A 15,617-nucleotide genomic window follows, 5' to 3' on the forward strand; every position below is an offset into this window, starting at 1 on the left:
TTTGCACCGACCTACTGTCTGCTGTGTGCCTATGATTTTTTTAAAAGAGAGGATATACTTAAAAGTTGTTCCAATATTTCTCAGCTGTGGCAGGCCATATTCCCAGGGGAATCCTGCTGATGGGCCCCTGGAAAGAAGCGGTGCAGCCCTTCGGACACCAAGCAGAGCAGGTAATTCTTTGTTAGAATTCTGTTCTTCAAAATGGAAATTGCTTTATTTTTCCTCTGATCAAAAAGACAATATGTTACTGATTTTTTTTTTTAGATTAGAAGTTTAAAAGAACAATGAAAGAAATCAAAATCATCCATAATTCTACTTCCTAGAGTTAATTAGGGGAAAAATTTTGGTGCAAAGCTTCCCAGAATGTTCCCATATATCTATACACAAACATGCATATTTTTAAAAATAATGTATAGAACTACACATTTTGTGTATAGAACTATAAAGAAACGTTATTTTATCTTGGATATTGGAAGGTCATCCATGTTAGGGTACTCTCTGGAGATTTCCATGGCAGATCCTAACAAACTACCCTGCTTAGATTACAGTAGTTTTTCCTTGACATAGTATGATGAAGAGGGTAAGAACACAAACATTGGAGCCAGAGTTATATCATGACTCAGCCACCTACAAATTTGTAATCTCTGTGCCTCAGTTCCTTCATCTGTAGAATGGGGATGATAATAGAAACTACCAAACAGGATTGTTGTAAGAATTAAATTACTTGCAGCATGTAAAGTGTTTACTATAGTATCTGGGTCACTTAAATAGTTGGTGTTTGCTGCCATTACTGTAATAATTTTTATTTTTACTGATGCAATCCTAGGGACTTGTTTTCTTAGTGCTAAAAGTTCAGAAGGTAGAAAAAATGGCTTCTATGAGCTATAGACTTTCGAGTGATGGAGTCACTACTTAAGAATAATTCTTAATCATTGTTCTCAGCATTTCTTAATATAAAATAAATATTGATTACCTATGACAACGGTGTACTGTGGCAATGTACAAGGTCAGGGAACATAGGCAAGGAAAAATAGAAAGGAAAATTCTCTGTGTAGCCATTACTGATATTGATACAGAATATTGCCTTTTCTATGTCCCTTATCTTCTCTGACTATTGAAGCTGATAGAATAAGGGGAGTATTTCCTTATCACCTTTGTTGTCTCATATAGAAATGTGGCCCTTTAGTGTGCTTCTTCATTTTTTTCTACAAATTCTAGGATTGAAACTTGTCAGTTATATTTTCATACTGTGTCTGATTCAAAGATAGAAGCAGTTGCATGAGAAAGATAGAAGAAAGATGGCTCTTTGGTAACGTGCTACAGGACACTTCTGATTGGGATAGGCTATATAACAAAAGCTATTATACATTAGCAACTTAAGGAAAATCAGTTCTTGTAGTAAATGGTTGAGGACATGTAACAAACCTAGAATATCCAGAGCTATCTTGAAAAAGGAGAACAAAGTCTGAAGAAACACATCACCTGATTTGAAAACTTAAACTACAGTAATCAAGATACTGTGTTGCTAGCATAATGATCAGCAAATAGGTCCAGTAGAATAGAACAGAAAGCCCCAAATTAGATCCCTAGCTGAATGTTCATTGAATGTTTGATAAAGATAGCAGAGCGATCCAATGGGGTTGGAAAAAAAATAAATTTCACTCCCTACTTCACATCATATGAAACTTTACTCTGAGATGGACCATAGATAGATCTAAATTGAAAAGTTAAAATAATAAAGCCTCTGAAAGAAAACACAGAAAGCTACCTTTGTGACTTTAGGGAAGGCAGTGATTCCGTAGGCCGTGGAAGGTGATACCCATCAAAGAAAAAAATAAGCTAGACTTCATCAAAAGTAAACAGTATAAAAACTAGAGTCAGCCTAGGAGCTCCAATGTAGGGGACAGAATTTACCAGCTGTGTGCCTCGGGCAATTTACTTATCTAGCCTTTCTGTACCTCCGTTTCCTATCTACAAAGCGAGGATAATAGTAATGCAGTAATAATACCTGCCTCATAGGATTGTTGAGAGGTTTAAATGTGTTAATACAAATGAAGTGCTTGTGATGGTATCTACACATAGCAAATACTGAATAAACTTCATTCAGGCACATTATTCAGCTGTGAGAAGCTTTTTGAGGTTTTTGCCCCAAGAGTAGATTCTTCAGACACATGATATTACCTGATTGGTCCTCTAGTTAGTGCACAGTTTAGTGCTGACTGAAATGGGAGACAGTGGAGAGAGGCAACAAGGAAGACACAGATTCCTGGGGATCGAGATTGGCTGCATAGACTCTTTCATGCTCTTGAGCACGTACTATTGTTCCATATTCTACAAACCACTTTGTTCTTGGGTGTCAACTCAATTTCTCCCAACCATGTGCCCCTTCTAGAGTTAGTGTTTTAGTCAGCTACTAGGTGGTTTAGTGTGTTGGGGGATGAATCAAGGAAAAAGAACTACAAAGTCATAGGGTTTATAAAGGTCTGAACGACTGATCTAAGTATTATTATTGAGGGCTTATTGAGTGTCATACAAATCAAGTCGTAATTCTATGCATTCTGTTGGATTAAAAATGTGTGATTTCTCCCACCCTATAATCCTATATTCTTGGTGTGTAAGCTCATATATTTACCACATGTGTTTTAGGAACATTCATTTAACTGGATCCCTTTGTTTGTTACAAGTTTCTTAATAAGCTTTTCTCTTCCAACTTCAGAGGACACTGCTCAAGTTACCTCTGATTATGAAACCAATAACAACAGTGATAGCAGTGATATTGTACAGAATGAAGATGAGACCGAGTGCCCAAGAGAGCCTCTGAGGAAAGCGTCGGCTTGTAGCACCTACGCACCTGAGACCATGCTATTCCTGGTAGCCCCATATCGCTTAACACATTCGTTTATTTGAGAAATTGTCTTTTGTTACAGAGATTGGCTTAGAAATAGGTCCCTGAATCATTAGATTTACAAATATACCTCATTTGGATTACGCATGTATTATAACCCTACCCATATGTATCCATATAATTTTCCCTATCCCAATTTTGTAGATCTCTTAATGATTCTGTTATTCAGGGATTAAAAACATGAGTATTTGTCTCCACAAATGATTACAGATGTTTCTTAACCAAATCTAAAAGTGTAAATATTCATAGGAAAATTGAATTATTTTTTTCAGCAAAGTAATATTTTATAAATATCAATCAATCAATCAATAAACTGAAGTGTGTAGTTGTTTTAGGGCTTCAGCTGATTTTTTTTTTTTCTTTCTAGAACCTCCTTGATTTAGAAAGTGAGCCAATATTTATTTTCTTTGTTATATTAAATCAGTTTTACATCAACACTAGCTACCCAATAAATATCTTTTAAGGAATTGTTTTGTGTGTTTAAAGATATCCATTTAAAGAGGGTAAAATTATGTTTCAGTCAGGTTAATTTTTGGTAGGCAGCAAGTGGTAGGAAATAGTTGATGATCAGGTGATTGATTATCAACTAATTGTTATTACCATTTTTCTTTTACCTGATTTACCATGTATACTTTTAAATGAAAGATATTTTCAGATAAAATAATTCAGTGTTTTCTTATCCTTATTATCTTTCTTTTTTTTTCTTTGTTTTCTTGTAAATGTACTCTTAAGAATGTCCTCATTTGACACCAGTTATAAAATATCTATGCATTTACATGTTGCGTGTTTATCTGGAAAGTGTATATCACATGTATTAAATTAATATCCCTAAAAAATATGGCTGTTGTCATTCCACGGGACTAATGCTGATTTTGAAGCAGTAATACAAATTTGACCGATTAGAGTATGTTGATTAACTCCCCTTCCCCACTCATGGGTTTCTTTTGAGAGATAAGTATAAGCCAGGAACCCTCATCCCATAAAAACTTATATAAACATATAAAAAGATAAATTTACATACTATTTTAAAGTGTTCTGAAGCCATTGAATCTTTATTTAGGAACCCCACAGTAGATTAAAAAGCAGTTATGTCAACTTATGGAAGAAACATACATTTTTTTGTTGTAACATTTATGTACAAGCAATAAGCAGGCACCCAATATTGCAAAATTCATGGTCTGAAACAACATCAGGACTTTTTCTCCTTACTTTGAGGTCAATATCTTGGTTATCTTGATTTCTTTTAAAGATCACGCAGTCACTCATTCACTCTGAAGTTTTAAGTCATTTATTTCAGATAAACTCAGTTGTTGAATTTAACTTACCAAAGCATAAATTGCTTTGTAGGAAAACTGTAGGTTGTTAAAATGTTTTTGTCTTTATTACAGGACAAACCAATCCTTGCTCCTGAACCTCTTGTCATGGATAACTTGGAATCAATTATGGAGAAGCTAAATACTTGGAATTTTCCAATTTTTGATTTGGTGGAAAAAATAGGAAGAAAATGTGGCCGTATTCTTAGTCAAGTAAGAAATGCATTCATACACATGACTTTAAATGTAGAAAAAAAATATTCTTGGTTAAAGCTCTGTACATGCTTGACACCATAGTGATATTGGGCAGAGAAAGGAAATTTTAGGACCCAACATTCTGTAGATTCCTTGGTGGTGGGTTAACAACAGTAATTGGACTTGCACGTGAATAAAATACCATATCCTGCAATTAAAATATGTATTTGGGGCGGGGAGCAAGCAGGGACACACAAGCAAACTGGGGAAATGATCTGAAATTCATAGAATTCAGCAAAAGAAAAGCTGACACAAGCCCTCAAAAGAAGAAAGCTGACTATTTATAAACAGACACTAATTTATTGTAATGATTTCCATTGACTATTTTTTCTAAACTTTTAATATTACAGTGCTGAGGCCTTATCAAAACTAAGATATTATGCAGAAATATCTTTCCCCCTTGCAATAGGAAACTCCCCCTTGCAAGACTTCTAGTATCTAGAGTTATGGGAAACATATCAAATAGAGTTCTCTGTAGTTTCATATGGAACACACCTTTATGTATCATAAATATAGAATGCTGTATAACAAGACTTCTAGTATCTTTTCCTTAAGCTAGACTATTTTCAGGACTTCCCAAATAAAGAAACATGTTGCCCTGAGGGAGAAAAAAATACAGAAATTAAAAGAATCTGAACATGCTTGCTAAACAAGCAAAACAAAACAGTGGATTCACTCTATTATCAAACACATATCAAAATAACACTCTTAACTAAAGGGGAGGATGCAATAATATGTATCAGCTTATTTAAAAATGTTTTAGGTGAGTTCTTATATATTGAATAAATACCTAACTTGATAATATGAAACTTAGGTGAGAATTCAGGACCCACATTCATTGGGGCCACGAATACATCGCTGCAATACACTAGGAGAGAAATCACTTATTATACTGATGTCTATTCTGAGCATCAGAGAAAGGCTTTGTTTGGACCTCTCAGCAAGTATGTGAGCTCAGAACTTCGGGGTGAAGATCCCTGATCCATTGAAGTTTGAAGGAAGACAATAGAGGGACCTTTTTCTCTATCACTCAGTTGCACAAACCCGAAGTATTAGTCTAGTCTTCAAGAAGAATAATATGGCCCTGCTTTAAAGGAACTTCCATTCTAGTTGGGAAATGAGATGTATGTCAGTTCAACATACTGCACACAAAAGAATTGTGCTAAAATGATCGATGAGACTCAGAATAGACATCAGTAGGAAACTCAGAATAATTACAATATAATTATATAATATGTAATGATATAATAATTACAATAAAATTATAATAAATAATATACAATATAATGTATATAATATGCAGTCATTGCCTCTGCCAGATACTATTCTGACCAAGGACTGAAATTAAGGACTAAAATGATAGCCTTTGGTCTTTCATTAGGAATTAATAGTCCCATTCCTCTCTTCCTTTCTCCTCAGTGCTAAACAGGATTTTATTTTATTTTATTTTATATATATTTTATTTATTTATTTATTTATTTTTAATGCTACCTGATCTTGAGAACAGCTTTAAGGGCAGCCATTTGTTTCCAATCCCCTTAGCCTCACACCTCAGGGCTCCCTCTGTGAGGTTTTATATCCCACTTTCTAAAACCCTTTGTAGATTGTGACTCTGAGGGAGAGATTTTTCCCTGAAATATGCCTGTAATGGTGCCACAGGAAGACATGGCGGTGGGCCTTGAGTTCTTTCTCTTTTACTGGAGGGAGGGTTTGCTGATATGGAGAGAAAAATCTCAAATTTTTTGTATTCGATAAATATACCACAGATTCCCCCAAACTTTGCAATTTAATCTTCTCAGTAACTTTGATGCAGATATATATATATATATATATATATATATATATATATATATATATATATATATATATATATATATATATCTTAATCTCTATTGTATAGAAGAGGAGACTGAGGCTTAAAAAAGGATATACTATTCATCTAAAGCCATATAGTAGATATTGGATTCGTGATTTGAATGTAGATCGATCCATAGCGGAAGTCCAGGCTTTTTATCTTCATTTAAACTGCTTTTCAGTGCCCCCTAAAATATATCTGCTTATGATAGCTTTAAATTCTCCAAATGGAGAGTCTGAGCTAGTAGAAGAGTGGTTATTGCAGTTGGTTTTACAGCACAAGTGACGGTACCAAATACCATTGCAGATACCTAGCTCCCCTTGAAGTTCTGTGAGCTGGGGAATGGGAGATTGGAACTTGACTAGCTTTGCAACAAAATGTTTTCTGAGAGTCATGGATGTGGGTAGACATTACGAAGATTAGAGACAATTAAAGATTAGATTTTGACAAAATTCATTAATGTATTTTTTTCCAGTCATCTTTCAAAACTAAAATAAATATATAACTACATGATCCTTACTATATCACTGTTTATTTTTCCAATTTACAGAACATTAAACTTTTTAAAAATGCAGCTTTATTTGCCTTGCTAAGTAGAAGTAGAAATTTATGGATTTCTTTCCTTTCGACTCGAGTTTATAAGGATAAAAATCATGAAATTTTTACTATGTGAAAGGCTTTTTTTTTTTTACCTTAGTAAGACTTTAGGACAGCTGAAATAAATTAACTTGAACATTCCAAGAAATCACCTTTTGGCTGAAATTACACAGAAAAAAAAAAATCTCACTTCAAAAGACTTTCAAAGAGACATATATGCAGTAGAAATGACTTCTCAGTCTCAAGATACTGCTTGCCTTTTTGATGATTTTCATGTTTACTTTAACAAATTTAAAAGGACATCATTCAGATTTTGGAATAATGCTTACTTTTTTCAGTTATGAATATTTACCTGGTTAAAGTTGGCGTTTATCTATGAGTTGGATTATTGGTGGTTGATTTTTAACAGCTTATTGGTGAAAATTCTCTACTTTAAAATCATACTGTAAAATATCCTGTTGTTTTAATTTTTCAATTCATCTTTCAAATGTTTTAAGAGAATAATAGGAAATTGTAATTATTTGAAATTCTAACAACATTGCTTTTCAAATACTGGTGATAAGATGTGAAGCAATTAAGAGTATAAAATCTGAACCCAAAATGCTTAGTTTGACTTCCGGTTCTAATAATGTGTCAGCTGTGTGGTCTTTAAAAAGTCACATGACCTCTCTGTGCTGCAGTTTCCTCTGCTTTCAAATGCTAATAATTAACAGTACCCGTCTCAGAAGGTGATATTAGGATTGCTTATATGTAAATGATTAATAGATATATAAACTACTTAGAGCAGGCATCTTACTTATTAAATGTTATGTATATGCATATGTACATATGCATATATATGTGATTAGTCCATATTTAAGCTTTCTGTCATTCTTTTATTAGTGCTTATAGTATATACTATACAATTAATAATTTACTAAATTTTAGTCTCTAGTTATTCATATCACACAAAATTAGGTGCTTTGATATCTTTCCATAGTATATACTGGTTTTTGGTTGTGTTTTTCTTCATTTATGTCTCTATCTTTAAAAATAGATTATATACCCCTTTTGGTCAGGGCCTACAAAGGTTAGGCACATAGCGGTCTTCAGTATATATTTATTGTCCCCAATAAGTGTCTCTACCAGCTGTGAATTAATATGTTTCTTTTCATTTGTTTATGTCTAATACACACCCACAGATGCCTGCTTTTTTTTAATTTATCCTTTTTATTTGTTCAGTTTCTAATTTCCTATCTCAAATACACTTAACAGTGCTTACCCTAAGGGGGTAAAATACAAATAAATGAAATTCAAATTTCTTTATAAATGAATCATTGTTAAATTTATTTGTATATTGAAAAATTGAGAAAAAGTTCTTAGTAAGGCCTATCCTGAAATAAAGTAAATCAAGTGGGACAGGATTAACCTTTCCTCCTTGCTTGTTTTTAAGGTTTTGTCTTTTTTTTTAAAGGTATCATTCAGACTTTTTGAAGACATGGGCCTCTTTGAAGCTTTTAAAATTCCAGTTAAGGAATTTATGAATTACTTTCATGCTTTGGAGATCGGATACAGGGAAATTCCTTGTAAGTATTAGCTTTTTGTGAAATAATACTTTAAATATCCATTGAATTCGTATGGGTAATGGGATATTGAATCATTAGCAGCTAGCACACAATTACACATTGTAAACATGACATAGCCACATGGTATAGCAATCAGAATAGCCTATGTTAGAATCCTGGCCCCTTCACTTATCAACTATAGGAGAGCCTGGATCTCACTTAACCTCTGCATGCCTCATTTCTTAGTATGTAAAACGGGGGTCATGTATCTGCTTCACAGAATTAGTATGAGGATAAAAAGAGATAACAATTCTAAGTGGATTATAATAGTGCTTTTCATATACTAACTGTAATTTAAGTGTGTGCTAAATAAATCATTAAATTGTTAAATTTATTGCTTGTTTTATAATGTACTCTTTTTATTGAGTGAATTCAACTTTTGTTCTGGCATCTGACAAGTTAAATCACCAACTATTGAAGTTTCAATATAAGATAAACCTGGCTGGGGGTAGAGAGACTGAAGGATGATGGTCTAAGTAATAAATATAAAAGAGGAGACATGTGGAAGTAATTCTGGAGAAATTATTAGAAACATTTAAAAAATCAGATAAAGGTGAAGTCCAAAGGAAAAGACACAACCAATATTCGAGCATATGAACTTTGAATATTGTGAGAATAAGTTTATCATTTATAATCATGAGAAATTGGAAAAGATGTTAAATTATATTTTTGATATGTAGCATTTCAGGTAGCATCAGCACACATAAGGAGAATTGTCCTACATGCTGCACAATATATGGAACTGGGAAAGATGTCCATAAATCCAGTCAGTGAAATTGTGGAAATGTATAGAATGATGTGGTACTTTAGAAAATAAATGCATAGAAAGAAAAATAATACTCAGAAATAATATATTAGCTGGAACATGTCTTAGAAACATGCTGTTTAAAACATGTTTTAACTTTTAAATTTGTTTTTATGTACCTTAAACTTTAGAATCCCATGTCTTTTTGTCGTTGCAAAGAGCCTAAGTTAAATAAAATTATATGGAGACAAATAAAGCACAGGTATTTCCTGAAAGGGGTAGTACTTTAACCTAATGATTGATTATTAACATATTTGTTTTTCAAAATACCTTACACATGCTACATTGGAATGAAAATACGCAGTTGATGGTATATGATAGGAAAAGAGAATGAAGAATAGAATCTACAAATTAGATTTGTTAGAGACTATAGGACCAAAATGGGGCAAAATAGGAAAGTGGGAGTAGAAGAGAGAGGACCTTAAGAACACAGGGCCCCTTGGGAAAGTCTGGCCAATGGGTCTATGGAAGTTGGAAGAGATATATGAAAAAGGGGTAGCTTGAAAAGATCTCAAGATAAACCTTGCTTTCTTAATAACATTTTTCCAAGACCCACCCTGGTTGGACATCAGTGATTAACATCTGTTAGAGATTTCTCAAAGGTTGAGAAGTTACATAAATAAACTTTTATAGAAAGGAAGCCACTTAAACACTAAAAGACAGCTAGTTACCAGGTGATATTTACAAATTAATGTTATATTTCCAAATATAATCAACTATAGACAAGTTCCATTGAGTAATTGATATAATAATTACCAAGTTTTCTCTAGTATATCATTAAATCGTATGGAAAATAGATCAGTATTTATATATAAAAAAGTTTCCAGATTCTATATTTTATTGTTAATTTTTACATTTTCTTATTACATTTTTATATGTTACAAGTAAATAGACATTTTTCCTGAAATAGTGGTTTCTTCACTACATGTGAAAATAATTTGTTATAATAAGCCTGCTTGTTCTATTAGAAATCCCAGACACTTTCCATAAAGGGAATTTATTTATGTTTTCTCACAAGCTAGTTAACCTTCATTGGTGATTATTTTAAATAATATTACCTTGCATATGGTAGGGCTGTAAATTGATACTAATGTGGATAATTATTAAAAGATTTGTTCATTATTAATTAAAATTAGCACACATAAAAATTTGTTGTATGTTTACTTATTTTAATATTCACTCCTAGAGAGCTATATTTGATATGTCTTTAGCTAAGTAAACCTGTAACTAAATGAAGAAAAGCCTAAGAGTAACCAAAATAGGGTTAGATTAACTTTAATAGGACAATAACCTATAGTTTTAGAAATTAAATTTTATTCAACTTCTAAGTACACTTTTAAAAATTTCCAAGAGAAGAGGGAGAATATGAAAGCTTTAAAATTTAGACCCAGAACTCATATTAAATTTGAAGAATCTAGATTTTAAAATAGACATAGATAGGTAGATAGATACTAGACAGATAGATAGATGATAGATAGATAGATAGATAGATAGATAGATAGATAGATAGATGATAGATAGATGATAGATAGATAGATAGATAGATAGATAGATAGATAGATAGATAGATAGATGTGAGAGAGAGAAAGAAAGGGAAAGGTGGAAAGGGGAGAGAGGGAGGAAGGGATGGAGGAAAGGAAAGAAAGAAGAAAACATGTTTGTGTATCCTACAGAAACCTGTCAATCCCCTACATTGATCTAGCTAGCTTCTTTCCTGGGTACTTTTGCCCATGAATTGGTCACCAAGAGTTAATGGTGACAGCAACAGCAATACCAGCACTTGGCACAATACTTGCACATAGTACATGCAAGTAAATATTTGTTTAATAAACATGTTATTGACTACTTACAAGGCAGATGATTTTATATCCTGCTTAAGTGATAATGACAGTGTAATTCTCCTAGATCGACATATACACTAGACTTCGATATTTTTTAAGGAGTTAGGATTGATTAATTATTGTTTTATATGGCACATTTGAACACATACACAAAAGCAAAAGGAATATTTTTTTCATATACTTTCTTTCCAGGTTTTTTAATCAAAATTATACTAGCCTCATGAGTTTGGTAGCTTCCTTTCATTTTATATTTTCACCACTACATTATTTAGATAGGATTGCTGGTTCATTGAAAGTTTGAAAACTTACCTATAAAACCTTTTGGACCTGGGCCTTTAGGTGGGGAACATGGCAGGAAGCAACACAGCTCAAGGGCTGCAAGTTTGCCCATACTTGATATTGTCTGTTTCTCACCCCCAAACAAGCTCTACCAACACTCTGATACTGCCCACATCCACCCTGCGATGCTGTGTGCATACACAGGTTTCTTTGACTTGCAATAGCAATGATAATTAGTTGTACACAGTAATCTTCCCAGATTGTGACAGGGAAAAGCACTCTCAGAAATTCTCTTCAAACATATCCCCAAACAGTGACACCCTCTGCCCAGGCTGACATTTTCTTCCTTTATTGGGTCATCGTTGTCTTTTCCCTCCCCAAGAATTTAGCATGGCTTTTATTTTAGCTTTTCAATTCTACTATTACAAATCATTAAGTGAAAGCTGATGATCTGTGCTAATTTCCCATCTTGTTCTAATAGCAGTAGTTTGTGTGAATGATATTTACATTAATTGTAAGCTTACTATATATCAGGTACTTCAAAATATGTTCCTTTCTATAATTCTCACAACTGTGCTGTGAAATAGGCATTATTTTTATCTCCATATTTTTAAGATAAGGAAATGAAACTTAAGAGTTTTAAGTAACTCACTCCAGGTAACATAGCTAGTGAACATCAGAGCAGATACAAAACCAAATCTGTCCTAAATCCAGAAACCACTAACATGATCAACTGTATGACACAGGTAGACATAAAATATAATTGCCTTGAATCACTTGAGATTGTCTATACCCAGAGATATAGACTCCATTTTTAATAAAATTATTCTTTGAAATAACAGATAATATCTATTGTTTCCAGTATTCACCTCTAGCAATGACACAAGGTGCAGGTGTTGTTATTTCCTCCTTGGGAGCCTAACAAGATCTGTTTCTCAAAACTTTTCTGAAGATGTCCTCTCAAGCCCTCACCTAGCCCCTCAACTGCATTTCTGGATTGTTTACCTAAGATTTAGCTACATGTGATTACCTAAAGATTGACTCCTAACAGTTGCCAGAATTGGAGGAAACAGGCACCATCTACCTACATCCCCTGTGTGCCACGAACACTACAGATATCATAGTTTCTTTTTTCTTCCCTGACCAGGGAACAGGTGTTTCTTTCAAATTCTGATTAACATTCTCGTTCTCTTCTATTTTCTCTTTTCTTCATCTGTTCACTATTATTCAGAGATGTAATCTGATATACAGTCATGAGCCACATAACAATCTTTCAGTCTATGACAGGCTGCGTATAGGTCTGATGGTGGTAATACTGTAGAACCTAGGTGTATACCTAGGTGTGTGTAAGTGCACACTATGATATTGGCACAATGATGAAATTGCCTAACAATATATTTCTCAGAAAGAGTCCCTGTCATTAAGTAGCCCATGACTGTATTTGAGAAGGAAAGTGTATCATGGTTGTTCAGTAGAAATAAAATGCGTAAAGTAATTACATTTAGAATAAAGCCTGTCAATCAATAAAGTATTTGGAAGGGCCAGATGAACGGGAGAAAAACTTAGAAGAATTGCACCAGATGAAGAAGAGCCAAGAGCACATTGGGCCTTTGGTCACAGTTCAGTAGAAGCTGAACTGCACGTATAGACTACGCCTCCTTTCATGATAATGACATTGTAACGAGGGGATTTGGTTTTCCCATCGTTTTCACACTTCTAAATGGCCCTGCTCCCTACATTATTGTCTAAAGAGGTATTTATTTTTCCTTTTAGATATTTTCTTAAACTCTATTCCCAAAACAAAATTTCTAGATCAGAGAACATTATTGATTTTTGTTTTGAATTTTGCTTTGTGGATTCAATCTGCATATAAAAATATTTATTTTTATTATAGTGTTTTAAGTTTGATATAGGAGACTACTACTGTGTTCTATTCACAGATTGTATTTGTGTCCTATGTATCAAAGATGAAATATTGAGTGGTATAGACCATTCCTCTGACCTAGTTGAAATGTCATGTTTCTTTCTTTTATTCTGGTACTCTGCATAGTCTTACACAGGAGCATGGAAATAAGTACAAGAGGAAGTATTACAATTGTTGCATATAGTGAGTTTCCTATATATGTTAGATTTCTGATAGACCCTGGATACAGAGTTTTGCACTTCAGACATCTGTATGCATACAGAATATTGTGGGTTTTTTTCTTTGTTACTCTGGATATTATGGAGTAATAGACGAGTAAGCCAAGACTATTTGTCCTATAATGTTTGGCTGGCTTTCACTGGGTTATTAAAATGTTAGGACCAAACTGTTTATCCAGCAGATGGCACTCTTAGTCCTTGGACCCCAAAGTTCACAAATTAATGACTGTTCCTTTGTGTTGGTTACAGACCATAACAGAATCCATGCCACCGATGTCTTACATGCTGTTTGGTATCTTACTACACAACCTATCCCAGGCCTCTCAACTGTGATTAATGATCACGGATCAGCAAGTGATTCAGGTACATGCTGAGCACATCTGTGCCTCCTTGGAAACTATGGGAACAAGAGCTTTTTTGTTTTGTTTTTGTTTTTTTCAAAGGAGGTCAAGACAAATGATATCAATTTCATACTTTTTTAAAAACATTCTGTTACTTTTATCTTCCCTTTACAGATTCTGACAGTGGATTTACACATGGACATATGGGATATGTATTTTCAAAAATGTACAATGTGCCGGATGATAAATATGGATGTCTGTCTGGAAATATCCCTGCCTTAGAGTTGATGGCACTGTATGTGGCTGCAGCCATGCATGACTATGATCACCCAGGAAGGACTAATGCATTCCTGGTTGCAACTAGTGCTCCACAGGTAAATCTTTTGATTTTGATTAAGAGAAATAATTCAATTGAGAGATTTTGCTGAAGAAAATTAATTTTATAAATTTTACTTCTAACAGACACCAAGTGAATATGAGCCAAACTATATATTTAGCCCTGAGAGAAAATTCTTAGAGATTACAATAACTTTGAAAAGATAGTATGGTTTGTTCCAAGTTATCAATTATAGGTATGCCACTTCATTAACCCTGGGGATCCCTTCTCAATGTTCTTCTGAGGAAGTAAAAGGACTTGGATTCATGTTGATGAATTTCCTCAACAAAGAAAATCCAACCTATACAAAAGTCCCTTTCTGAAAACATTAGAGAATCAAATCTTTCTTGGACTTGTAAGAATGTAAGCCTTCTTAGTATATAAATCTCATTCCTTTGAAGTATATTTATTATAACAATTATGATTCTTATGGCATTTATATTGGTTAGTAGGAATTAAAAATCAATTTATTTTATTTGAGGGAAATTTCTTTCTTGAACATAATATTCCAAAAACAATAACTTAAAAAAAATTCATCTCAGCATCTGTTTAAATTTAAGTCAAAAATTAATCACTAAATATCTAAGTATCTTCATCTATACAGGTAAACTCAGTAAGATTCTTTTTGATTTAATCAGTTGGCCTATGTTATTAAAGATCCCAAGATACTATTTTTCTTTCTAGAGGATCTAGAGGCCAATCTGGTCCTCTACTCTTTTTTTTTTTTCCTTGGTTGCTATTTGTCCTTTCACCCCATTTCCATCCATTTCCACATCCTCTCTCATATTCTAGTCTAGAATTTTCCTCTATGTACAATAAAAACGTATCCTGATTTTCCCCCCCGGAATACCTACTTTAACTTCTTTCATTGTGTCCTTCATATACTATTATTATTATTTTTCTAAAGATAGTCATGCAAATCCTCTTGCCAACAGCTTATACCATTCAAATTTTCCTATACATTTATGCATTTTTACTTACCTCAATATTAAGGTTTATTAATAATAGTCTTTCCTGGATGTGAGGGCGATCTGGCTGCGACATCTGTCACCCCATTGATCGCCAGGGTTGATTCGGCTGATCTGGCTGGCTAGGCGGGTGTCCCCTTCCTCCCTCACCGATCCATGTGCGTCCCTCCCGAAGCTGCGCGCTCGGTGGAAGAGGACGACCTTCCCCGAGAGAGGAGAGGACTGTCTTCTCCGTCAAGGGTGTATGAGTAGCTGTGCTCCCCTGCTAGAACCTCCAAACAAGCTCTCAAGGTCCATTTGTAGGAGAACGTAGGGTAGTCAAGCTTCCAAGACTCC

At 33.8% G+C, this 15,617-nt stretch overlaps 1 protein-coding gene across 2 annotated transcripts in view; it reads left to right on the plus strand.

Moving 5' to 3' along the window:
- Positions 1–15,617, plus strand: part of PDE3A (phosphodiesterase 3A) — a 280,237-nt gene that overhangs the window by 249,489 nt on the left and 15,131 nt on the right. For both annotated transcript variants that reach the window (XM_081058334.1, XM_081058333.1), the window contains exons 7-12: positions 85–170; positions 2,717–2,871; positions 4,294–4,431; positions 8,379–8,490; positions 13,846–13,959; positions 14,112–14,311. In XM_081058334.1, the coding sequence (XP_080914460.1) occupies positions 85–170; positions 2,717–2,871; positions 4,294–4,431; positions 8,379–8,490; positions 13,846–13,959; positions 14,112–14,311 (805 nt within the window). The remainder of the gene's footprint in view (positions 1–84; positions 171–2,716; positions 2,872–4,293; positions 4,432–8,378; positions 8,491–13,845; positions 13,960–14,111; positions 14,312–15,617) is intronic.

Source organism: Rhinolophus hipposideros, assembly GCF_964194185.1.
Source record: "Rhinolophus hipposideros genome assembly, chromosome: 9".
Lineage (NCBI taxonomy): Eukaryota > Metazoa > Chordata > Mammalia > Chiroptera > Rhinolophidae > Rhinolophus > Rhinolophus hipposideros.